General features: G+C 40.1%; 2 protein-coding genes across 5 annotated transcripts in view; both read right to left on the reverse strand.

Annotated features, from left to right (window-relative positions):
- Positions 1 to 4,819, reverse strand: part of yeats2 (YEATS domain containing 2) — a 30,560-nt gene extending 25,741 nt beyond the window's left edge. For 3 of the 4 annotated variants that reach the window (XM_063462044.1, XM_063462043.1, XM_063462041.1), the window contains exons 1-7: positions 4,636 to 4,819; positions 4,135 to 4,240; positions 3,916 to 4,013; positions 3,676 to 3,768; positions 2,736 to 2,969; positions 2,537 to 2,655; positions 824 to 985 (exon numbers count right to left, since the gene is read on the reverse strand). In XM_063462044.1, coding sequence (XP_063318114.1) covers positions 824 to 985; positions 2,537 to 2,655; positions 2,736 to 2,969; positions 3,676 to 3,768; positions 3,916 to 4,013; positions 4,135 to 4,234 — 806 coding nt within the window. In that variant the 5' untranslated portion in view covers positions 4,235 to 4,240; positions 4,636 to 4,819. The remainder of the gene's footprint in view (positions 1 to 823; positions 986 to 2,536; positions 2,656 to 2,735; positions 2,970 to 3,675; positions 3,769 to 3,915; positions 4,014 to 4,134; positions 4,241 to 4,635) is intronic. The other variant, XM_063462042.1, reaches the window with a different exon arrangement.
- A 2,809-nt stretch (positions 4,820 to 7,628) lies between these two features.
- Positions 7,629 to 25,409, reverse strand: klhl24a (kelch-like family member 24a). The gene is made up of 8 exons (XM_063462368.1): positions 25,186 to 25,409; positions 23,610 to 23,729; positions 22,672 to 23,516; positions 21,059 to 21,243; positions 18,225 to 18,343; positions 12,559 to 12,747; positions 11,061 to 11,249; positions 7,629 to 10,940 (listed from the first exon to the last, which is right to left on the reverse strand). The coding sequence occupies exons 2-8, from the start codon at positions 23,682 to 23,684 to the stop codon at positions 10,740 to 10,742; spliced, it is 1,803 nt and encodes a 600-aa protein (XP_063318438.1). The 5' UTR covers positions 23,685 to 23,729; positions 25,186 to 25,409; the 3' UTR covers positions 7,629 to 10,739.
- Between the last annotated feature and the right edge of the window lie 328 nt (positions 25,410 to 25,737).

The raw sequence follows: 25,737 nt of genomic DNA on the forward strand, positions 1-25,737 counted from the left end.
ACAGCTCAGGATAAGGACTGCTGACTGATGAGAGAGATCATTTATTCAGAAGCTGCAGGCAACCATAAATCCTGAGCCATTTTTAGAGGGTAATGCCAACAATTAGACATTTGAAGTGCATATTTCAAGGCTACCTAACCTCTGTTGCTTGTGAATGATTTCTAAATTAAGTGTGTGACGCTCATCTATACACCTAACTGCTTCAGGCTAAGGCAAGTCTGTACCACTTAGGTGTGCCTATTAGTCTTGTTGACGTTGAGTTCTAGGCTGACTCACTGTGCAGCAAATGACGTTGCCTAATGATGTGTGTACAATCTGCATAACAAATTTGTTATCTTTTAATTTTCCTAAAAACTAACAAGCTGTAAGATTTTGCTGAAGTGATTACTGCTTGGTAAGACAAATACTGATTTTCTACAAAGCGATGAGACTGAGAGGATGAATGCGCTGCATCATCAAACCTGCACAAGGGGGCAGTGTTTGCTAAAAGTTGATCTAAAGGATTTTCACCGAGCTGATGGTGAAAAGTGAATTATTATGTAATATTGTTTGTATAATTCTTGCAGTTTTGGCAAGTGATGCTTGGAAAAAGGTGGATTAAAGGACTTACTTATCACGACAATACAAGGTTAGAAGTAAATATTTTATCTAAGAGCTACGAAACACTGCAAGAACAAATCTTTTATCTTTTTCTTTTTGTCTTCCTTCTTCTTCTCTTTAATTAAATTCTTTCTAACTTCTTTTATTCTGCAACATCACTACATGAAACTGCATGACTGCTTAAAAACACTTGAAAACAAATTTCACTAAAACTGGCACAAACCTGACTTCCACGAGGTCGTTGGGTTTGTAGCTGGGATGCAGGAAAAACCAAACTTTCTTGACAAAGTGGTCGATGCTAGGTTCTCTCCTTGAGCCTCTGACATACACCATCCACTTATGAGTAGACTGGTCATTCTCTTCCCGCTTATCAGGTGGAATGTACCTGAGAATAACAAACAAAGAAGAAAAATCTCAGAGGTAGTGAAAACGTTGGATTGAGGTAATGCATAGATAGTTTACAGAAGAGTTAAACACCACCCAAGATGAAGAGCAGGAAGGTAAAGTGAGACTGAAAATGAAGGGGTGTTTTTTCTTTAAATTTTAACAAAATATTTGGAAAGAGGAGACAGACAAGGAGGTGCTACATGACTAATTTCAACACTGCTTTAATAATTTTCTGTCATAAAAAAGTTTCTGTCTTAAATCATACACCGGTTGGAAGCCTGGAGGAACTTAAAATCTCATCTGTTCAAATGCTTTCTGATTAAGAAACCTGTACTAAAATATTAAGTGTGCTAAATAAATATCTCAATAAAGTTTTCTCAACTTAATATGCACTTCATTAATGATGAGTATCGCTGGCACCCTTTTCCGCTCGAGTCTGTGTGCGTCATGCTGGAACAAAAAAACCTCACCTTTGACGAATGGTAGGTGCCCAGTTGTCAAAACAAAAGCCTCATTACTTTACAAAATGCAGTCACGGAACTCTACAGGTGTGTGGCTAACACGAAAATGAAGGCCAAGTTCAACAGCAGGTGTGGTCTGACCCATAAGAGCTAAAACGTTACGTAATAATGTACAATTAAAAAGTGAGTATCTATTTATATGGGGTCTGGGGTCAACATGCTCATGAGTATCATGGCAGGTGGGATCCCAATGCATTATTAACTGAGTGTAGTTTTACCTGTACGGTCTTGAGGAACAGAAAACTGTCCACCCAGGGGGAAAATAAATTAGGTAAAATTTATTCTCAACCTTCTTCAAGACCACACTTGTAGGAAATCTGATTTGTGGCTCATCTACTCAGTGCACAATCATGCATGAGAAAAATTCGGCTGACTAAATAAAATAAGAAAAACCAACCCCGACTGCTGCAGTTCTTCTAATGTTTAGCCGATAATGAATAAAATCAGCTCTCTTTCTACTTAGTTTCTGATCCTGCACATGAACCGTAAACCAGCTGCGGTTCAAGATGGCCGATTTGTGGTATATCTGAATGATATATGAATGATAACTGAACTTTCAAAATAAGAGACATGCAGTAGTCTACAAGCAAGTCCATTGCATTTGATGTTTTCCTCCAAGACTGATTAAAAATAAAAAAAATAGGACACTGAATGCAGGTAGGCGGCCTTTTCTATAATACCTGCCCGAAGCTTAAGTGACTTCCTTATTTAAAATTTTTACATTTAATTTATTCTCAAAATTGTGCGTTTCTGAAATTCTAAGACAAAACACCAGGCTTCCTACATGAAGAGTATCTATTTCAAACAACACTTTCTTCTCACCTGCTCTCTACTTTTAAAAAGTTGAATTCTAAATTTTAAGCTTGATGAAAACATTAACTTTAATGCTGCGAGTTTCAAAATTTTTGTCTTGTAGTTGTTCATTTAAACCTTTTACAGTTACTAAGAAAATTCTGAGTTCTAATCTGAAAAGTGTGTTACAATATAATTAGTCACCAAAGAAATGACAGACACTTTTGGTTACGTACTTGGATACATTTCCCACTACGATTGTCTTCTTCACATAAAGTCTAGATGCATCGTCTCCAGTAGTGTGGTAGGTCACTCTCTGCTCTGCGCCTGCAGACGATGGCACACCGAATGTGTCCTACGGCAACAAAGGCAATGCTTTTAGTCACCGATCATCAAACAGTCAAAAACCCCACAATTTCTGCCAGCTGAACTTACTTTGCCTGTGTTGCGTCCGGGTCTGCGCTCCTGCCTGCTGCTGTCCTCTCTCCAGGATCCTTCTCCATTCCTCTCAGCACCATCTCCTTGCTGTGAGAGAGACTCAGACTCTGATTGGACCAACGATGGAGTCTCGGAGCCCTGGTTGAGAGGGGAAGAAGAACGGGAAGGAGACTCCAGGAAGCGTCGGATGGCTGGATGGTTCAGCACAGCAGGGTCACTCTTGGAGGTATGCTATGGGACGTAGAAGAAATTTAGGTCAGTGTTTCTGTACTGTACCACCACACAGAGCAGCAGACAGCTGGCTATTACTGTCTACAATAACACCACTATAATGTTTTATGCCATGTGTTTATGATCCATACTGCATGTAACAATGAGACCAGTCGGGATATGTTCAGGAGCCAATTTAGTACCTAAAAAGGGAGCTACTTCAACAACCTTGAACAAAAGGACAATATTTTGCAAAATATGCAAGGAAACTGTTCCAGCTGAAGATGGAAGCCACAAATGTGTTTCACCACTTGAGGCAAATAAACACCATAAAGTACAGCCAGGCTACACAGGAAGAGATACTAAGAGCTGGTGATGTGCAACCTAAATGTCAACAAAAGACTCCACCAAGCATCACTGATTCACATGCTAGCTGCACTCCAGATGACAGGAAGAGCAAAGGAGGGGGCATTAAAATAAAAATGTGGATGCATCTTTGAAAACACAGTGATTTAAGCAACTGGTGAAAAAAGCTCTACCTAAGAAACAACATCTAAGAAACAACATTTTTCAGATTTACATAGTTAAGTGTAACAATTGTTTCCCAGGGGAAACAATACCTAGGCTGCTTTTGTGCCTACATTTGACTTACTGTGTACTACTACTATTGCGTTACAATTTTGAGGCTGTATCATCCAACTCTGTGTCCAAATGAATGGGAATTTACCTCTGAGAGCTTTGTCAGTCCAGCACTGGCATAGTAATTAGCTACTATGCATGCCCTGAGCTTGTCCATCATCCTCCTGGCTTCATTAAGACGCTGCAAAGCACAGAACAGTGAGCCGGCATGCTGTGTATTACACTTAAATGTGAAGAAGACCTGCAAGTTATTGTCCATGTTAAGTTTTTATGCAGTAACAAGTAAAGTAGAGTAAAATAGATTTAAAAGAAAGTATCATCCGGATACCTGACTTATCACATCTATCTCATGCTCTTTGTTCTTCATCTCCAAAGAAAATTGCTCCTTGATGATGGTTTCAATCTTCTGAACTGTTGCTTCTCGAGCTGGATAAAATAGGGAATAGGGAATGAACTTATCTCCAAGACCAGGGCAAAGCTGATAGCTAATTTTGACCACAACAAGCAAAGCAGGTGTACTGGCTCAGGGTTCAGAACATGAACTTACCACTATGTTCAGCCGCCTTGTTTCTCTTACTGTTTTGGACCAGAGAAACGTCCTCATAGTCGGGATCATTGCCCTCTATCTTCCTCTTAATTCCCGACATGGCTTCCTTTAAAGAAGGCTATGATTAGAAAACGTGTAGCTAATCACTTATATGCTCTGATGTACATGATTTGCTATGCACTTAGCACAGAATTAGCTGCATAGCAGGAAAGCTATAGATAATTGACAGCAATGCCCACAGCTAACCTCAGTACTGATTAGCCAAACAGGTATGCCAACATGGGTTAGCAGGATGTCCACTGCCTACCAAGCTATTTCAAGCTGTCGGCCGATTGTCTAAGATTCATTTAACAAGAATGCACATCGCATTTTAGTGTGTCTCACCACCGCTTTGATAAATAAATATATACATATCGTCCATACAGCCAGCAGCACTCTGACGTTAGCAACCGCTAACCTTGCTAATTTAGCTAACGTTAGCACACAGTTGTACATACATACCGGTTCAGGCTGTACAAAATGCAAATTTTCTGGAGTACTCTGTGATGTGGAGCAACGTTTCTTTGAAAGGCGTGTGTTTTTTTAATTCAACGTGAGCATATCCGTTGCGTTTTAGTATATTCAGACCACACTCGTGTTTAGGGAATTGCTAAATCTCGAGCTCTACAAGTAAGCTAACTAAATAGTGGATAGTTAGCCTTGCAGTTTAGCCAAACAGCCACAAGGGACCGCTGTTCTACCAAGTGGATTGAAAACGAGGCGTGGAATGATAGGTATTGTCACCTTCCAGAAGACTGCTTCCCTGGAAAGGATGTTTTATTGTCATGATCAAAAGCGTAACCCGTCTTACAAGCCCTTAGTAAACTAACTACTCTGACAAGATGTTGGATGTTGGTGGAGATGGCATGCATGCCACCCTGTCAAACTTCATTACAACTAGCCATCATGGTCTATTCCAAAGAACTTTATGGGGATTTTACTCCAGTGTTATCATTGCAGGAAGTTTGTTTTGTTTGTTTGTTTTGTTTTTTTAGTGTCTGATTCAGTGGAACTCTGGAGGTATTACAATACAGGGTTGAGTATCCCCTTGTATGAGCAAGCTATATTTGAACTGTCATAGGTTACTATTAGTCTAACATGTTTAAGCTTGTAACTGCTGTCAGGCTGCATACCACGAATTAGAAGACAAATAACACCAGGCAAGAAGGGGATCAGTTCATCTAGCTTCACATTTCATCAGACATCAGTTCCACAGTAAACATGTGATCATAAAGGCAATTAAACAGATAACAGGTGTTGCTAGAAAGCCACTCCAAACAAACCTTTTTCTAGAACTTCTACACCTATAGGCACCTTGTCAGGGTTATACAACATTACTTTGCTGCGCTCTTGCAATGAATTGACCTATCGCGTACACATTTCCTTTTAATGAAGCAGAGAAAAAGATCAAACAACATCCTGTTAAATTTTCTGTGGATCCGATACCAAGTAAATACAGCGCTAGCATTGTCGATACCAACATGATATTCGATACTGATACTTTAACCTATGAAAGTACGTTATGTGGCAGCGGAGTGTCATGATTTATAGATTAACCCCGATCAGATCATCAATTTACATATTCTAAGTACATTAATTAACACTACAAAACACACCTTTCAGCTTTTAATGTAATTTGAAATTGGGTTTTTTGGAGACCTGGAATTTTTTTTATTAGTCCTTTATTGATCCAGGTAAAAATCTCATTGAGATTAAAAATCTAATTTCCAAGAGAGACCTTGAGATGTGCACATGTGAATGTGTAAATGTGCCTCTAGTTGCAGTATTTTCCAGTCAACTTTCAATTAATATGGGTGTCACTTTAGCTCAGTGGGTGAGCAGGTGGGCTGAGAGCGGCTCCAACCTGTGGCCCTTTGCTTCATTGTTGTACACATCCCTTTGTATGGTTTCACTTTCAGGTAGGTCTGTGTTGCTCACATTGGTACATGGAGTTAACCCTAGCATTTTACTCAAACCAGATCAGGCCTGAAGCTATACCACAGAGTTGGCATCCTCAGTAATTTGTTAGCTGGCACTCAGCTGGAGAACTGAGGTGACAGCATGCTGCCAGTGCCAAAAATCTTATAATCACAGCTGATTAATGGACTGTATAGTATTATCCCGTCTGAGAATGCATGTCCCTGATGAGCTCTTTGCATAAATCAGAACACAGATGTATGGGTAAGGCATGGCTTTAATTTTTCCCATAATGTTTGGGGTAAATGTAGCGAGACGGTAAGAATCTGTGAGAGGATTCTTTGTGGTTTTCATTAAACCAAAGCATAATATGGAGAATATAAATCACATGAGACTTAAATAAAAAGGGCCTGATAATGAAGCATGGGTTGCTCAATCCTACTTTAAAAAGTGCGGCTGCTTTTAAACACTGTCCCCTTGTTCAGCACAATGACTCATTAAAACTTCACCAGCGTGATTGACTCATCCCTTGGTGAATACAGTGTCCACAGCTCTGTGGAGCAGATTGCTACAACTTGCAACAAAACCCACATGGTGCATCTCTTCTTTTGTGACATCTTCATGGATATTTGTGGGACAATAGTTGTGGTTTCAATGAAATACATAAATCACTTTGTTTCCATTTTTTTATGGATGGTCTGTTGTGAAAACGGATGTGCTCACGATCGCTTGATTGAGAAAAAACACAACTTCTCGGGGCACATTGACCGCATGCGTCACACTGACCACAAGGATCGCTTTTCATTTCAGCCTTCTGATTTCAGTGAAAACTTTACATTTTGTTTGAGAAGGGAACATAAATATCAGGACATCTTCTCTCGGAGGAGTTTTACATCCATTGCTGGCATGAAGACGATCCACAATGAACATGTGTGACAATTTACTTAGTGGCCACTTTGTCAGGTACACCTGTTCAGCTGCTCATTACGTAACGCAAATATCTAATCAGCCTAATATGGCAGCAATTCAGTGTGTTTTGCCATGAATGAGCCGCTGAAGTTCAAGAAAGGAATAAGTAGTTCAGAAACTGCTGATCTACTGAGATTCTCCCACACAGCCATCTCTGGTGTTTACAGAGAAAGCTCCGAAAAACAAAAATATCCAGTGAGCGGCAGCTCTCTGAGCAAAAAGGCCTTGTCGATGTCAGAGGGCAATGGCCATAAAGCTTGAAGATGATGGGAAGGTAACAGTAACTCAAATCAACACCTGTTAACAATCACAGTGTGCAGAAGAGCATCTCTGAATGAACACGCCCAACCTGATGGGCTACAGCAGCAGAAGACTGCACCAGGTGCCACTCCTGTCAGCTAAGAGCAGGACACTGAGGCTATCACAGAGGGAATTTGCATTAATGAGCATATGAACAGGCGCATCATTGTTTTCTTGTAGACTTTCACTTGTTAACAATGATGAGTCAGAGCAAAGCGTTGATGCATTAAGAAAAACTTTATTGATGTTTCTCATAAACAACTCAACCATTACATTTCAACATACTGCAGTTTACAAAAATTGAAAGATTTTTTTTTAAACAAAGAGCACAAGAAAAGTGTTGTTAAAGTATCACACATCATGCACACAATAATAGCAGTGTATATCACAATTATCTGATGTAATTGCTCACTCGTTAATCATTCGTTAAGGCACCTAGGGCAGCACTTAAGAGGTTACATCTCTTGATATCAAGGCAAGGCACAGGTGGTGCTTTTCCAACAAGACTGACTTCAGGATTGTCTCAAACGTGGCTCTTATCTGTGTTAACATTTAACTCTGGTGAGCAACTTGTAACCCTCAGTTTTTTGGGGTGTAATCTGCTGCACGTCCTTTTTATGTTCTAACCAAACGCGATCCCACAACTCACCACAACAAGCAAAAGATTTTTTTAAAAAACAGTACACACACAAAAAAACAAAACGATGGATATTCTTATCAAAAGTCAATAATACATGAAAGACATTAATGAAAATCAATAAATCAGCACAACATGACAGTTTGTGCCCTACTTAAGAGTAAATACTCAGTGAAATCACAGACGCACACACACTCAGATTCTCACTTTATCACTCCCATGCTTCAGCCTTTCCGCTTTCCTGCCCCTCAACTCAACCCGTCGCTCCTCCTGACTTCTGCAAGCAGGTGAATCAGGTGCTTCATTTTTCCACCTGTACTGCTCCTTAACCTGACCTCCATTTGGAGGAATGTGAAGAATGTTTATGTAAAAAAACAAGAACTTCCCCCTACATATTTTTGTTATCATACCTGACAGGTGAAGCATGACCAGAGCTGTTCTTAAAGGATATTACGTAATGGTGCTGATTGACAAATTCACAAATCCCTAAAATTTGACAACTGAAATTGTCATGACGACGCTGCCTCCTTTGCAGCAATATTTGCTGTTTTTTTCAGCGCATCAAAGCGTAGGAGGCAGTGACCAACAGGACGAGCTGACAGGCCCTTTTTAATCTCTTTTCTATACGTCACATGAAAGCAAAGAACATTTACTGATACAGTAAAAAAGGAAATCATTGTCATAAAGTTCTACAATTAACAGGATTCTGTCAAAGTGCACAATCGGGGCTCTCAAGAGAACATATTATGCAAACAAGAATACAAAGATACATTTAAATACAGGTTAAACAAAGAAAACAAAGTTAACTGTATATTCACAGCAATCTATCAACACCAATTGTATTAAAAGGTGACTTTTACTGACCAAGAGCCACACCATCCAAAATCCTCATCATTCAGGACTCTTAAACCCGCCAACGGTGTGAGGGCCAGCACTGCCGCACCCGCCACCTTAGCTGACCATTCAACACACATACGCGCATACACACCTGGAGGTATCTATGGTTACCCCGAGTTACATCTTTACATGTAAGTGCACAGGTGAGATGTGGCAGCATTGCACGACAACTCTGTGATAAACCTGCGTGGCTCTCAAAGCATCCAGACCAAGCAGTAAAAGTCACACAATAACCTTACACACACAGACATACACACAGACCCACACACACACACACCAGACATGCACACCATTTATTCAGAGCAGTCTATGAGTTTGATCCACAAAAGGCTTCTCACATCTACAAAACCACCCCACAAGCCCAGTACACCGATGGACTAACGTCGACATAACTACTTATCATACAATAAACATCCAATTATAAAAAAATAGGCACGGACAAATATAACTTACCAAAAAAAGGCAATAATGAGTGAAATAATAATAATAATGATAATTAAAAAGGAGCAAAAAATACAGCTTAGAAGGCAATAGCATGGCTGACTGTAAAAAGTGAGGTGATGACACAGCTGGAGCGCAGGAAGAGAAACACACATATGGGAAGTGGAACTTAATGGTGAGTGGTGATGAGATGGGAAAAAAAGGAAACACAAGGGAAGAGCCAACAGTGGCTAGAGTCCAATGTTTTCACAGCTTCTGCTCTTTACCTCTTCTCTTAACTCGGCTCTGGGTTGAGGGGTGAAAGAGCTTCGTATTTATGACAGATGATACTGTGGGAGAGCAGCTGGCTGACTGCTTACCACATTTCTATCAAGTCATTTTCAGTATTGGAGAAGAGGTAAAAAAAAAAACAGAGCACAGTTTGTTATTATGTTCTTTGCCAGAGCTTGGCATAACTTTACTGTATGAGACAAACTGCATGAGTGCAGGGGGGGCGAGGTGAGTAATCTGACCTGATCACTCAGATCAGTATTTTTGGATATATTTTTGTTTCTCCAGAGACAACTGTTGGCTCTCGGCAGATATTTTCAGTGTTGTTTTTTTGTTCATCAGAACTCTCATTAATCATCAGCGACCTAAATCTTGAGGTTATACTTTGCACAGCGATGAAAGCAGAGTGCTGGGAAGTTACATTTTTTTTATATTGATGGTCTGTAAATATGATAAAATGAGTGCTGGCAAAAACTCAATAATGTAATTGGGAGCACCACCCTTTGTTTTCACTTAATGACTTTTTTGAGCACACCTCAAAATCAAATATTTTAACACGTGTCAATCTATTCATAGAACGCTATGCGAAAAGGTGAGTAAGTGAGGTTGTAGTTTAATCTCATCTCAAGGTCAAGAATGAATCTCGAAGCTCATATTCAATTGAAACTCTTCGGTAAAAAAAAAAAGAAAAAAGAAAAAAAAAAGAAACTCTTCGGTAAATGAAAAGGCAACCATGCTTTTGTTCCGCTTTGTTATCAGAGATCTACGGTGTAATTTAAGACTGATTTTCATCAAACTACCAATACAAAAGCACATCTCTCATGCTGATCTGGTTCCACTTTATCTCTGGTTGCAGAAAAGCCATTAGTGTTATCAGCTTCTAAGGATTTCCACAGAAAGGCTATTAAGACAACAAAAGATTCACAGCACCGCAACGAGTCTTGCTACATGATGCTGTGAGGAAATAAATTAGCTCACTGATGCTGTGGTTTGAACTATTAAATGTGCCTCTTATTAAAAAAACAAAAAAACAGGGTGTGGTTAGTTTTTGTGCTGTGTATGTGTATGAGTACTTGGAGAGTTCTTTAGTGTTTGCTCTCATGTTGAGATAGTGTCTGTGCGATTCTGTTCATGGTCACGACTTGAAGTACTTGTCATTGTAACGATGGATGGTTACGCAGCCGTGGTAGGAGATGGCTCGAGGCATAGAGGATGCTCCCGTCATGATGCCTGTTGCTGGGTCGTAACACAGGACGGTGTCTGTGGCTTCGCCGTTTTCCCCCCTGCCACCGAGGATGTAGATTTTTCCATTACACACTGACATGCCACAGCTCTCCTGCAGTTAAAGAAAGACAGAAATCAAAGGGTACATCGTCAAAGTATAGAACTCTTCATATTCTTATGGCTAAAGTCAGTTTGTGGATTCAGGCACTCAGCGTCTGTGTTTGATAGTAACCTGTTTGTTGAAGGTCTGAGCCACATGCATCCAGTAGTCCTCTGCAGGGTCGTAGCAGTAAATGGACTTCGTGAGACCGCCGCACACATAGATCAGATTGTTGAGAGATACTGCTGAGATACACCGCTTGGCAATGGGGATGCTGGCACGTAGCAACCAGGAGTCTGTCTCTGGATCATAGCACTGAACCTATGACATAAGTTTGAACATAGTGGTGTTTACAATGATGAAAGAAAGGTTCAACTTTATCTTTCTTTATCTTAAAAAAAATCTATACCATGCAGTGGAAAAACAGCTGTAAAAGCAGTAACAACTAAAATATGTAAAGCCCATTCGGTGGTTACTGACTCTTCTGTGGGCTGACATTAAGTGTGTCTCTGTGTGGTTTTGCATACAATCCAAACATTCTCTCACCCACTTATCTTTAAAATAGCCTCCCCCCAAAAGTTTGGTCTCTAACGATTTCCATTGTGCACAGAGTCTTGCTGAGACAGATTAGGACCTTTGGGACCAATCTAAATGACCCTGTTAGCAGACCCAAGAGATGAGCAGATCAAAAATCTGGAGTCAGCATGGGCTCTTAGTCTTATCACAGGCTGCCCCTCTGCCCATGAATCTGTTTTTTCTACTCTGCATAGACATAAACAAATATGCCAACTATTTCACAGATGTAAAAAAAAACTGCTTCGTTGGAACTTTAGATTCCTAAGAAAGCCAGTGTCTTCCTGTTTACTACCAACAATGTGGCCTGTCATTCAAAACATACTGAAACTATTCCAAGGTACTTGTTAAGTTCAAATTCTGAGGCTATCTGTTTTACATGGTAGCGTGACAGATGACAAATGACCTAATCCTTAAGTAAGTTATCGCTATTGTTACCTAGCATTCATTTCACAGAAAGTTTATCATGGTAAAATGGTCAGTCATCACGTGCCACTGTATTTTTCTCCTTACTGTAACATTTCTGAATATGTCAGCATGTTAAGCTGTTGTAGTTTTACTCCTATGAGTAAATGCTATGAAATAAAACCTGAAATACAACACAATTAATGCATTCCATGGAGATAATAGCCTGGATACAATTAACGAAGTGAAACACATTTAAATCAGGACCAACCTGAATAAACAGGACGTACTTGTTACTACCTACGCAAAACCATCAGTGAGTGTTTAACAGATTTGGTACTCCAACTTTATGAAAGCTAAAATGCTTGGTAAGAAATGATTGCTATTTAAGCCTTCTCTTTAACTCAATTCAGGAAAAAGGGGAAATCTGATCTTTATATAAATCATGCAGCGACCGAGAACTATGAGGCCTTTACATATTATGTTTTATGTTGTGTGACGTAAAGGAGCTTGAAAAAAAGCAAAACAAAGCAGAATTTTAAACTTCCATTGCACACCTGTAATTATGAAAACAAGTTATCTGACACTGAGAGCAGCTTAGCTGCCATCACTATGTGCTTGAATGTGTGGGTGCTGAAAAACCGTTTATCACCTTGTCTGAACAGGTTTCATCGTCAGGCCCTCCTCCGATAACAAAGAGCTTTCCAGCACAGCTGGCCACAGCTGGAGAGCTGACCGCTTCTTTCATGGGAGCCACTTCTGTCCAGCGGTTAGAGAAGGAGTCATAACACTCCACACTGCTCAGGCGGCTCTGCCCATCATAACCACCCACAGCATAAACCTGAGGACAGACACACAAATGTATGAGGGTCAGATGAGGGGCCAAAATTAAAAATAAGAGAAATGTCAAGCATAGAGAAACAAAATTATTCACAGCAAAAAGATGTTTGCGTTCAAGTTCACTACTTTATGAACGTGAACAATAGCTTCTATGTCAGCTTGAGAAAACCAGTTCATCAGGAGCAGAGTGTTGATGACGTACTTCTTCTGAATAGGCACAATTATCAGTTCCTTACTGCAAAGCCCAGTTCATCTGTTAACCTTTTAACATAAATCTTCATAACTTCGAATGTCTGAACTTGACAGCATACTTGTTACAGCCTGAATTTCCACACCGTCATTCTGCCTGATGAAGCAAATCTGGCAATCACTATGCATAAACTATATTATAAACTACAGCAACAGAATTGGGGATACTGTGTTGACATGAGACAGACCCTACAAATGCTACAGCAGGATAAATATTGAGATGATAAGGCACAAATAAGGCTAAAAAAAAAAAAAGAACAGGGTTTTGTGAAACTTTGTGAAAGACACAGATGTATTTTTCAGTTATGCTAATAACATCCTCTGTAAAGAGCTCACGTGTCAAGAAAACAGTGAGGAGCATTACTGGTTACAAGTGCGGTGTTATGCAAGAGAAAACCTTCGGGCTGTTCCTGCCTCTCTGCAAAATAGGAAACAGAAATAAGTACAGACAAGAAAAAGAGGAAAACAGGAGAGACAGGAACAAAGAAAGATGGAGGAAAAGAAGAGGAACAAAAAGACGGAAGCTGATGGGACACATGGTTATTAGCATTAAACGCCTGGCTAATGCTGAATAGCACTACTGTTTTTCCAACTGAAAAACTGACAATCCCTATTCTTGTTTACAACTCGTGCAGTTACAAAGTAGTATTGTCTCTGTCTGCATTCGTGTATTTTCAGCAACACATAACTGAGCCGACAGTTGGTGGCGGGCAGCTGCCACATTGTAACTCACTGAATAAGACCGTGGGCATGCACACCAACTGCAATTTGTTTATTTTTAATAATTAATGTTGATACAGCTGATAAACTGTAAATGTGGGTTGTTTTTTCCTCAAAGTGAGAGACGCGAGAGAAGCAAAGCGCGATAAAGAAGAAAACAGGCTACTGAGAGATAAAGATAATCAAGTGCAAGGAGTTGTTTAGAAAGGATTTTTTTAAACTACTGGTTTTGGTGAGCTGTTTTTTTTCCTCCTTTCTATTTGTATTAACAACTATTTCAATCCAGTCACATGTAAAGCTAGATACACACCTTAAAGTCGCCCACAGTAATAGCAACAACAAATGTAAAGCATCTTTTTCTTCCTTATGTAATTCTGGTGGGCTGGCGCTTTAAAGAGCCACTGAAGATATCCAGACACAAGACTGTTTAAAGAAGGTAGTGGAAAGGAGTGGGGGTGGGGCACTGGATCACTGTATTTGCACCCTTGCCACTCTGCACTCTTTTAATAAGACACCAGCTTTTGATACACCATGAAAGTCTGTCAATACTAGGACATAATGGCAGCGCAGACAGCCAATACTGACCTAAAGTATGCAGCTGTCATAAAAATATGCTGAGCTAAACAAAATCCTTAAATCTGCAGACACAACTGCAATTCACTGAACATGCATGCTAGTTTTATGACCATATTTAAGTGCTGAGCCACTGGTTAAATGATTAACAGCTTCCTTAACATGTGCTAAGGTAAGATGTAGTTACGTCAAGAGAAACACAGAACAACTGCAGCAGGGGGACAAAAACACAAGCGTATAAATAGAAAGAGCGAAAGAGTGTGAGTGTGTCTGAGAGAGAGACTGACAGAGAGAGTGTGAAACATATAATAGATGTGAACAGCCGTCACCATGTACCACCATAACAGGGACAGGAAAACAAGTGGTGACCTATTTTAGATTATATCTATGGAAACTAGACCAGTCCAACAGGATGTATCAGACTGCAGGACACTGAGAAGTGTACGTGTGTGTGTCTGTGTGATCTTATACCTCCATCCCCATGATAATCAGCTATCCTCTAGAGGTTTACACTTCAGCAAACCTTACATTCATTTATCAACTTTAAGTGTAGTAAGATTATACCTGGTCCTGCATTATAGAGGCTTGTACTTTGTTATTCTAAACTTGCAACTGGCACATCAGTGCTTTTTCACCAAAAGGGGAAATTACAAGCTGAATGAGGAAATGAGAGGGTATAAACTCAGGAGGAGGGGAACTGAATTCTGAGGAAACCAACAAACAGAAAGATACATTGTCAAGGGGAAAAATGTCTCAGAGATAAAAAGCCAGATAAGAATCTGGAATGAGACCATAACAAAAAGATCTACATATGAGGAAATGAAATGGGGGGTGAATGCCAAAGGATTCTGAGGTAAAATGATAATATAAATATGCACTATACATATACATTCAGGTAATTTGAAAAATGATAAATAAAGGTCTTATCTTTGACAGACGTTTATTTACCTTGAGTTAGGAGGACAGCTACTAAAGCGATCAAGAAGGATAAAAACTTTTAATGCTTTAAGAAGCATTTTTCTATAATTACTTGACAGACCATCGACAAGCAGAGGATAAAAGAGAATACATCACAGAGTAATCCATGTTTCTATGGTTTTAGATACGCTTACATTTTTTTGTCCAGTTTTGAGTTGCAAAACTTGTACTTTGGTATAAAACTTGAGCTTTTTTCATTTAACAGGTTTTGCATGGGAGTGCCCAGCCAACTACAGACTCTTACCATTAAACGTGGTTTCCTTTAATATACCAATATCAGTCATGTTTTCACCACATGTGTGCATGGTTCACTTTGTAGTTAATTACTGACTCTTGAAGCCACACCATGACCACCAACTAATTACCACACTGTTGTGGAACAGCAGCACGTACACCAAATGCACATATGTGGTTTGCTGTGGCAAGGCAACAAAATATTTTGAGTGTTGTGTAAAAGTCATAGAAAATCGAGTGTAGATCAAAGAAACGTCCCAAAAATAAGAAAAGGATGTTTGCACTACAGACCTACGAACGATAAGAAGTCCCTGAGTCACATCCCCTGTGAAAAAGTAAATACAGCGTTATTTCAAAGCTCTCCGAGAATACTTGTAGTCATTAACGTCATGTTTGTAATAGTGAGTGAGCATTTATCACTAAAGTGCATATATGTGATGTATTGGCCTGAACATGAACTTATGTGCATGCATGAACCAAAACAACTGTCCCTCTTTAGGACAACAAATGTCTACAGTTCAGAAATTTTGTCCGACTAGAGGTTCAATTCTTTATCGATTCTCTTAGTGATCAATTCTCTGTGTGGAAAACAGTCCGCCTACACAAGTCTGAATCTGAACACAATGCAGAAACAGAGCTCAGGCATGCATGCGACTCCTGGGTCCACTGCGGTAATTCCTATTTTGGAATGTGCAGCTGTCAGGAGAACATGCCAACGCTGATAAAAGACACTGAATAAATTTGGAGGCAAACAAGTTTAATGGACTGGTAACGGTTCTAAAGCAGAAGCACTTATCAAGTTCCATCTGTAATGAAGACAGACTTGACCCGTCTCGTTTAAGAACATTTAAAAACACAGCATATTACATGCATGTGGACAAAAAGCAGAATAAACTTCATTCTAAATTATAATCATACGTCACCTTTAATGCAGAATAAATCCACAGTCTACAACCTTGTACAGTATATTTGTGTGATGAAGTTTATAGTATGGACCCAATGCGTGTTTACAAACTCATCTGGAGCTCTTGAATCTATGTATAGCTGTACTAAAAAGAAAATATCTGTAAAAGATCATTCAAAATATTTTTTGACAGTTGAGTTTCAGCGTGGAAGGTGTTAACAGGATTTTATACGAAAGTTTGTGAGATGACACCAACTGTTTACCAAACCTTCAGTTAACACAGATATGTGACTTCATCAGGTTTAAAGCTAGATATCTAATGCCAATCACCCTTACGACTTCTTAACTATTTCCTTCAAGCCTCGATGGAAAACCATAGCCGCAAAACTAGAATGAGACCTATGACTGAACCACGTCATTTTAAAGTAGTCAAAAAGCTCCATGGAACAGATTCCAGAAATTCCTAAATATGTAGGCGTTTGCTCTTTTGTACTTTATCTCAAATATATTAAAAAACCTTTGGAACAAGGAAATAAGAAACGGTAAATATACTAAGCGAGTGACACATTGTTTTTTATAGCACTCAAATCTATGTAATCACACGTCATCACATGCACACAAACTTTACTGAACTTTAACTTTCAAAGTACACATGCTGGATTTACACTGATGTAATGGAGCATTATGCTGTAGCACATTGTGCAGCACTGATTGCTTGACTGTAAGCTACACTTTTCTCTATAAATATTCCTATGTGGCCAGGCTGTGCTAGCTATGAAAAGCCTCTCTGAGACAAAGAAATCTTACATTTCAAGACATTTTGATTATGAATGTCTATAACATCTTCAAAATAACATGTGTAGTAATAAGTACAAGTGACAGTTGAATAATTTTCTGTGTAAAGTATATGAAATGACTGAATCAGCTACAGCTGTTTAGTCAGCTCTAAACAGTAGCTTGTGGTTCTTTTAAAAACGAAAACAAACTTTTGTCTGTTGAATAGGCTCCTGCGTATCAGGGTTTGTGAGACGAGTTGGCAACAGCTGTTTACAAACCCTCAGGCAACACATGGATGTGTGACAGCAGAAAGCAGGCTATAATCAAATGGAACTGCAATAACAATTATTGTAATTTTTTCTTAGAATTATTGAATGAATCAGGTTTAAGGCCAGATGCTTAATGTCAATCATCCCCAAGTATGCAATGCCTTTAGGAATTTCTAAAACTATCACCTGACCCGGAATAGTGTGGAATGAGACCTACGTTGAATATGCAAATTCGAAAGCAATCGAAAACTTCCACGGAAAAGATTCCACAGATTCATGTAAACATGTAAATGTCAGCCCCTATCTAAGACTTGATCTTAGATAAGTTAGAAACTATGTGAGGAAGTAAGGAAGATAATGATGATGCTACGCATTCTCTTTATTCTTCTCTGATGAACCCATTACTCAAGTTTCTGTAAACACACATCGCATTTTTCCTGTGAAGCATAGTTGCTGGTTAGTTCCTATGTAGCCAAGATTCAATAGCTATGAAATGTTGGAGACAGACAGATATGACATCCTGGAAAAAAACAACAACAACAGCTGTTCTGTCACCTGTTATAGAAAAGGTTACGAAAATGTCTTTAAGAGAGTGTTCACAATTTCTACAAGACAAAAACAAAAGGAAATTGATATGAAAAACTGCAAGTAGCAGACACTTCACACTCTATCATGAACTAACTTGTGGTGTTGCTGTGGTGCTGTCACTGGGTAAAACCTGGTGCTGAAACTTAAATCGAGTCAGACATCAAGAGGCATTATGTCCCTCCTTACCTTGCCCAGTAGCACACCCATCTTGTGCCTCCAGCGGCCTTTGTTAAGAGAAGCCACTCTGATCCACAGGTTGAGCTGGGAGTTATACATCCACACATCCCTGCTGTTTATACGACCACCTAAAAAAAACAACAAAATGAATACAGCTCTCATGAATACAGTTAAGACAGCTCTGAGTTCAGCTTTGAGTGCTATACATTTTATAACTCTATTTACTATTAGTCTAACAATGTGGTCGATCCTATATAAAAACTTTAAAACGCTACTCTTGATGAGCAGCACACTTTGGGTGTTAAGTAATAACTTATCGCCTAACTAGGTCCGAGTTGTAAGTCTTATCTGACTTTGACACACACGCACACATACTCATGCAATTATGTTTCAGAGATGAAATCTGTTTTTGTTTGTATTTACCTTCAAAGCAAACACGCAAAATGAAAGGATCTTTGTCTGCTAACAATCTGCTACTACTGCAGCGCATTCCCTATCTGTCATCTGTGACATTGTGGAGAATAACGCGTCATTTGACCATGTAATGACATGACCCAGCCACATTTCAAGCAAGCCCAAACTTGTGCCCCTTCTTGTCTCCCCGCTGCCAAACACAGACAGCAGGAAAAGAGAAAGAACCTCCCCAAAATATTTAATAAACTACAAAAATATATATATATATATGTGTCAACAGTAAAGTTGGTGTCAACAGTAAAGTTGGAAGTAATGTTATCAATACTGGAAAAAAGCAGGTCTAGGAAACAGGTTGTTGGCTTTTATCCAACAACCTGTTATGTATCGCGTGTCAGCAGTGCTCAGAAGGTTGTTTACTTTGTACAGCACACAGATGAGTGGTTGTGTGGAGCAACGATAAAGTGGAACAAAGGTGGAAAGGGGTCTTCTGCAGGTCTGTCTGTAATTAATGTTCAATCATTTAAGAAGAACCCAAAGAAGCTAGTTGCAGCATGTATCAGCTCAATCAGTCTGCAGGAAGAAAAAATCCAGACAGTGTGCTTCTCCTGAAGATCTGCTGTTGAAAGAGGGATAAAGTCAAGACAGACATGTACATTTGAAAAGCTAGTCATAAAAGCAGTGCTTCTTTGGAATGGGGTCTTTTCTCTTTAAAAATGCCGGTAGGTAATGTCTTCCCGGTGCAGATGGGGAGGGCCACTGGTAATCACTGTTTTTAAAGCACAAGAATCCATGACTTTGGGAGGTCCCAGGCATGATTTGTGTGACATTTGCATGTCTTTGAAATTCCAATAAGCATTTCTTAGAGTATGTCTTAGAATACCAGCCACGAAAAAGCAACTTGTGATAATGAGATGCAATCCATGTATGCCACATGTATGTGGCATGAACATGTGTTGCTGCTCACTAGCTGATAATACAGTAGGAGGCTTATTGGAGTGTTATTGACCTAAGTAGGTCAGTAATGGCCAGAGTTCAAGTCCAAGGACAGAGAAGCCAGGGACACTTTCTATACCCATATCCTATTTAAGACCAGAAATAACTGCAGCTGTGCTACATACCGGAGGCCCTGGAAGGTATTGCGACAGTGCATGAAAAAGGGCAGGCAGAATGGTGGTATGTGCAGGAATGTGACTGAGACAAAAAAAAAAGTTGAGGAGGGGGGATTCAATGTATCAACACACACAAAAGACAGAAAGTATGTCAATAAAGATCGCAACAGGCTATAAAGCAGTGTTGTGCATGTACGTCTGTGGGACAGACGCGGGGGAGGGAGGGGTATGTTGACGTTTTCATGCTGTTTGGAGGCTGAGTGATAGCACACACGTGAGGACTTGGCACGGGACAGCACTGCACTCTTTGCTAAAGGGGAGAGCTTTCTTTTTTTTCTCTCTGTGTCTTTCTTTCTATATTTTTCCCCTCTTCTTTAGCAATGTTTTATCCATTACTGCAGTGCAGCTCATATAAAGCATGTTTGAGCATGAGAAGGCCTAGCAGGCACATCAGAGCTCTTGTTAATACTTTTTCTTAGGAAGAAAAAAAAACACAAAAAAGGAAAACATGTTAACCTCCAGGCTCTCAAGTAAACTATACAGATATAAGTCTAGCACACAGCATAAATGTAAACTAATGTTTTGACATTGGCAAATACCTTTACTCTGACCTCACCAGTTAAAATAAATGAGAAAAACATCTTATTTAATGTAGGATGTATTTTCACCAAAGGAGACTTGCAACACACTTGGCAGCAGTTTGAAAAATGCAGCAGTCTTGCCAAGCGCCCATGAAGGCTATACCTCAGGTTAAGATTTACTGTAAAGCTTCTTGCAGAAAAAACTATGGAAACAGACTTTTTCATCCTTATATGAAGAAGATTCAGAGAAACCTGGAGAGTTAGTGTCAATTTAGTGACCTTGGGAAGTGGTCAGTAGGAAGAGAAAGAAGGACAGAAACAGCCAGTGAGGGTGTCTCATAGCACTGAGCGTGCAGAGTGCCTCCAGATGTTGCGCTCATATTTTCCTTCAACTCGAATGGGCTGAGGCCTTAAAAATAACACAGGGCAAACAGTCACCGTGGCCTTTCCTGCCTCTCCGCTGAGAGATTAGGTGGCAAGTCAAGCACAAACCGACTGTATCTGATGTGTACCCGGTACTAAAATATTACTTACCTGAATTCTAAATGTCCACTAGCAAAAATAATACATTGAAAAGTAATTAAAAAGAGAAAACAACTCATTCACTAATTAGTTCCTGAGTAGTTTAAGGTCAAGAAAGCATTAACTTAAACTCGGATAGATGGTATCTAAAATTTGTCTGTGTTCAGGCTTCGATAAAGCAATGCAAATAAAGTGTAGCATGTGGGCTTGATCTTACCTGACACCAGGATGTCGTTGCGAAGGGCACAGACGGCGTACTCGGACTTGGTGAACTCGGGCAGTTTTGCCAGTGATTTCCATTCTCCTGTGACTGGATCGTAGCATTCGTTGTAGGGCAGGTTGAAGCCCCCTACCCGCTCACAGCCACCCACCACCACAATCACCTCTGAGTACCCAGTGGACCTTTAAAATAAAGAGCAGAGGGACGGGGAGAGACATAGAAATTACAGATTAAGTACAAATGAAAGCACAAGTGCAGAAATTATAAAAACAAACAAAAAAAGAAGTTTAAATAAAAAGGCCAGCAAGGAGGAATGAACATTGCAGACATGGTGTCTAATTAAAAGGGTATGAATATATATAAACACGCATGTCAACACCTGGAGGGCGGGGACATAAAAGGTTTCAACAGGATTTACCTTCATTTATCTTCAAGGCAAAGTTCAGCTTACAATAAAGGCATCAATCTCAGGCACAACAAAAACACACTCGAGGCTAAGCTTAAGCTGAATTTCCATGATCACAAAGCTTTCCTCTTTGGCTGTTCAACACATGCCCTGGATATGACTACATTTCCTATGGGAGAGCTAATTAACTACAGCCTCTTTTCTTGTTCTACCATTCTAACATTCATATGTCAGATATTGGGCTGTACTGTGTTGAGAAGTAGGCGTATTTGCAGCTTCTCTCGTGGCTTGTTTGCATGTTGTCAGAAAAATGCACAGTTCCAGGGCTGGCTCAAGTACTAAGAGAAAGTCTGGCCCTGGAGCAGTTTAGCTTTGTGTCTAAGCTGTGTGGATGTGATCAGTTTCTTTCTAGAGGCTTCCCGGGGGAAGAGAAGTCCAGATGCGTCTAACAACTAACAATACACCTGAAACACATGTCACAACGCCTTATAACCGACAACTACAATTGCTCCCTCTTTTTCTTTAGGCAGGTCTGACAACAAAGGAGGCAGTAGAGTCTACCATATGGCCTGCTTTTTTAGTCAGCACCTGCTTTTGTCCTTTATCAGAGACTTTAACATGCAGGTGTACAAAAGTAAACACATACGGCATACGGACTGCTTGGTAAATAGGTACAAAGTTAACAGGTGAGGACAAAGAACCCAAACACACTGGTGAGGTGAGTTAGACTGGTGATACGACAACAAGACTCAACATTTCATGATTACCATGTCTTGCATCACATAATTTTTTCTTTCCTTTACATCAAGTCTGTACAGGAACATGCCCGGCCTCCCTCATTATCATTTCCATTTAAAAATAGGACTACAAAACCCAGCTGAGTCAGTGACACACTTGTCTTTTCAACACACTAGCACTCCCTGTGTTTTTCACACTGAAACACACACAACAACAACACGGGCAGGAGCACTGAGTTCAAGTGCATGTCGTAAAATCTAGTTATGCAATGTGGGATAAAAGATTGGCTAACTGCTTAAAAAGATGCGTTTTCTATCGCGGTGACATCTTTCATCGTTGTTTGAAACATAACAATTCAAAAAGGCTGGCAGAAAAGACAGTTCATTTATCACTCATGCAACTGTCACACACACTGTAGGCTAGCAAGTCACCTTCCTCATACCTGGGAGTCAACATTTTAAGTTACCTTCGTGGACGTGTTCTGGGTGACATCATTTCATTTCCGAGCACATGGTAACGCCTGGCCTCGTGGAGAAGATGATAGCACTCCGGGGCAGTTTGGATGAGCTGGTCTCCCTCCACCGTCTGAACAAAGTAGCTGGGGTGCAGAAGGGGCAGGCGGACATGGTGGAGGAGAGCCTTCAGTATGGGCTTCCTGGCCTCCACGCTGTGGTACACCCAGCGCATCACTGCCTCAAACACAAACTCTTCCTTACAGACAGAAAGTTCATCACTGTTAATGTACTCTTCCAACTCTTCTTTACGCAGGTCAAGGAACTCCTCGTGCAGAGCCACCTCTGAGAAGTTGGCCAAGGCGTAACTGTGACAGCGGCTGGCCAGCTGCTTCAGAGAATGCGCCTCTGCAAAGCGCTGGATGCCCAGACAGTTGCACGGGTCCAGCTGATCCTCTAGGAACTTAGCGCAGGCATCACGGAGTGTGGTGATCTGGAAAAGGCTGGCGGTTTCAAAGAGAAACTGCACATTTTCAGTGGTGATTTTGGCACGGCCGGTGTAAACGTAATTGAGAAATGAGTCCATCGCCTCAGCTAGGATGCCATTAATTTCAACAAGCATCTCACGGCTCTCACGGTGATCATTGCAGAACATGGCTCTGAAGTAGGAAGAGCAGGCAGATAGCACAGCGCGGTGGCAGGGAAACTCACGGCCCTGCACGCTGATGACCACGTCGGTGAAAAGGCGGCAGTCGCGAAACTCATTGAACACCTGCAGAATGCCCTCTGAGTGTGAGGATCCAGAGCAGAAGTCCAGAACATCCTGGCTGGCTATATTTTTAGATTCAACCTCAAACACCTTGGGAGACAAAAAGACGTGTGGTTTGATAAGATGCCACAAAAGATTTGGGAACAAATGTTAGTTATTTGTGTATCTTTTCTTTGACTCCACCTTGCGTTTGACAGCTGGCGAGTCTCTGATCCCAGAGTCCTCCCTGTTCAACCTCCTGCCCAGCATCAATACCATGGCTGCCACCTTCAATATAGGTCTGTTTTATACTTTAAAAGATATCTGAGGATGGAGAGCAAGTAATGTAAAAATATTATTATTATTACATTATCATGTTATTCTTTAGGAAATCGCAGCATGGGATACTCGAAAAAGGGTGGTGAATATATAACAAGAAGCCCAATTAGATTACTACAGTATGAACTGAGATCAGTCACCAAACAAACAAACAAACAAAGCACTCAGAGAGTAAAACCACAAAGCATGTGTTTGGAAGTAGGGGAGATCACGCAAGCCCCTCACAAGCACAGTTCTTAAGCCAGTGGGGCAAAAACACAAAGTCTTACGTCACACTTTCAGAAAAGAATTTCCAAGGAAGTCAATCCCAGCTGAACGCAAATCAGTATGGCACCTTGTCTGCGAAGCAGTTGTGCCCTGCAGCAATGCGGAATGCATGAGGCGGAAGATGGCAAACAAAGAGACACAGGCGGGAAAGAGGCTGAGCAACGGTTGGAAGGCCAATCTACATGTCAGTCAGGTTTGAAGGCGTGGGGGCAGGGATGCTTTTGTTTGAACAAGTGCAAAGTCAAGGATACTAGTTTCTTTTTTTAAAGTATTTTTGACAATAACCTGTTTGAGAAGAAAAAACAAAACAACCAAGTGAGTCCCAGTAATTATGTTTTGTTACACACTGAAAGGTAGACGGCATCTTTAGGTCACGGTATAAATAAAGTTCATAAAGTTCTTGAGAATATCTGATCAAGAAAGGATTTATTATTATTTTTATTTTAAATCTATTGCCGTGCTGTGTTTTTAAAAGCCGGGAGCATGCCTGGCTTTTGCTCCGGTGAGGTAATTTATCTCTGGCTATTTTTAACTTGAACAACTCAACCCATTCACGTGCGTTAGCTTGTTCCCCACAGGCAGCTGCGGCAGCACCTCGCTGAAGTCATCCAGATTAAAGGACAGGTTTAGCCAGAGGTATCTGACGCAGATATCCTTTGTGATCAATACATAATAAGATGCATAATAAGATGCAGACATTTAAAAAAAAAACAACTACACCACAGTTTTTACAATATGCACTCATACACCGTTTGTTGGTACTGAAATTAAGCTAAATTTACACCGAAAAATGGCTGCAACAATACTCCGTTTGTTTTTTGATATTTAAAAATAGTAACAGATGCTGAATTATGTGTTTATTTCATGTTAATTTAATATTAATAAGGTTCAACTCGGTAAGAAATATATCTACTTGTATATTTAGGTGTGTGGTTAAATAGCTAAACAGGCAGATAATACTTTATGTGCTTCGATTAGTAAGACAAAAGAAACTTGCCTCGTGCCGACCGTTACCCACTTAATTTTATTTTTTTTTATGTTGGGCTGTTATTTTACTCTATATAGCACGACAGACTCAAGCAAAAATAAATCAATAAATCAATTAAGTAATAACGAAATAAGTCTAAAGTCAACAACCATAAATGTTTACTTAGTAAAATGTAGAAATTAATACCTGATGCAGAAAGTTCCAGATGAAGCTTCCTCCTCTCTCTCCAGTGGGTAAACAAATTTGTAGAACAGTAAATCTGTATCCTAAAAGAAGTTTGACTGTGTATTTCCCAGTAGTTATGGTCGAATGGTTATAAAAAATAAAGCAGGCTGATATCCAGCCGGGACATGTTGACTCGCGACGATGACAAAAACAAAGAGTTCTAACTAGCTAACTGTAAACACAGACCCTTATATATTTGTCAGGGGAAAAAGAAATCCATCCCTTTGCCGCTGAGCATTATGGGTTGTGCAGTTCGGATTATTGTTTGTTATTGGGAGTTGAAGACGGAGAAAACTACAATTACCAAATGCTTCTAGCCCTCCACGTGGCCTCCCTTTGTTTGCAAACAAACGCAACTTTTACCGAGGAAAAAAAAAGTTGCTGTCAAGACGTGACGGCGATCGAAAAAAACACGGAAAATAACAGCAGTTTTTAAGCGCTGTTTATATGGACATGTAGAGGGCGGGCTAGTGTGTAGGACGCTAACGTCATTAAATAAATGTTTGCTATGTA

This window comes from Pelmatolapia mariae, linkage group LG18 (assembly GCF_036321145.2).
Source record: "Pelmatolapia mariae isolate MD_Pm_ZW linkage group LG18, Pm_UMD_F_2, whole genome shotgun sequence".
NCBI classification, from domain to species: Eukaryota; Metazoa; Chordata; class Actinopteri; order Cichliformes; family Cichlidae; genus Pelmatolapia; species Pelmatolapia mariae.

Bases quoted from the DNA above. Each gene is read 5' to 3' on its own strand.
- klhl24a (XM_063462368.1), bottom strand. From the start codon at position 23,684: ATGGTATTGATGCTGGGCAGGAGGTTGAACAGGGAGGACTCTGGGATC. The intron at 21,244-22,671 runs GTAACTTAAAAT...TTTATTTTAAAG, and splicing joins CCCAGAACACGTCCACGAAG to GTCCACTGGGTACTCAGAGG. The intron at 10,941-11,060 runs GTTACTATCAAA...CTTTAACTGCAG, and splicing joins CTCAGACCTTCAACAAACAG to GAGAGCTGTGGCATGTCAGT.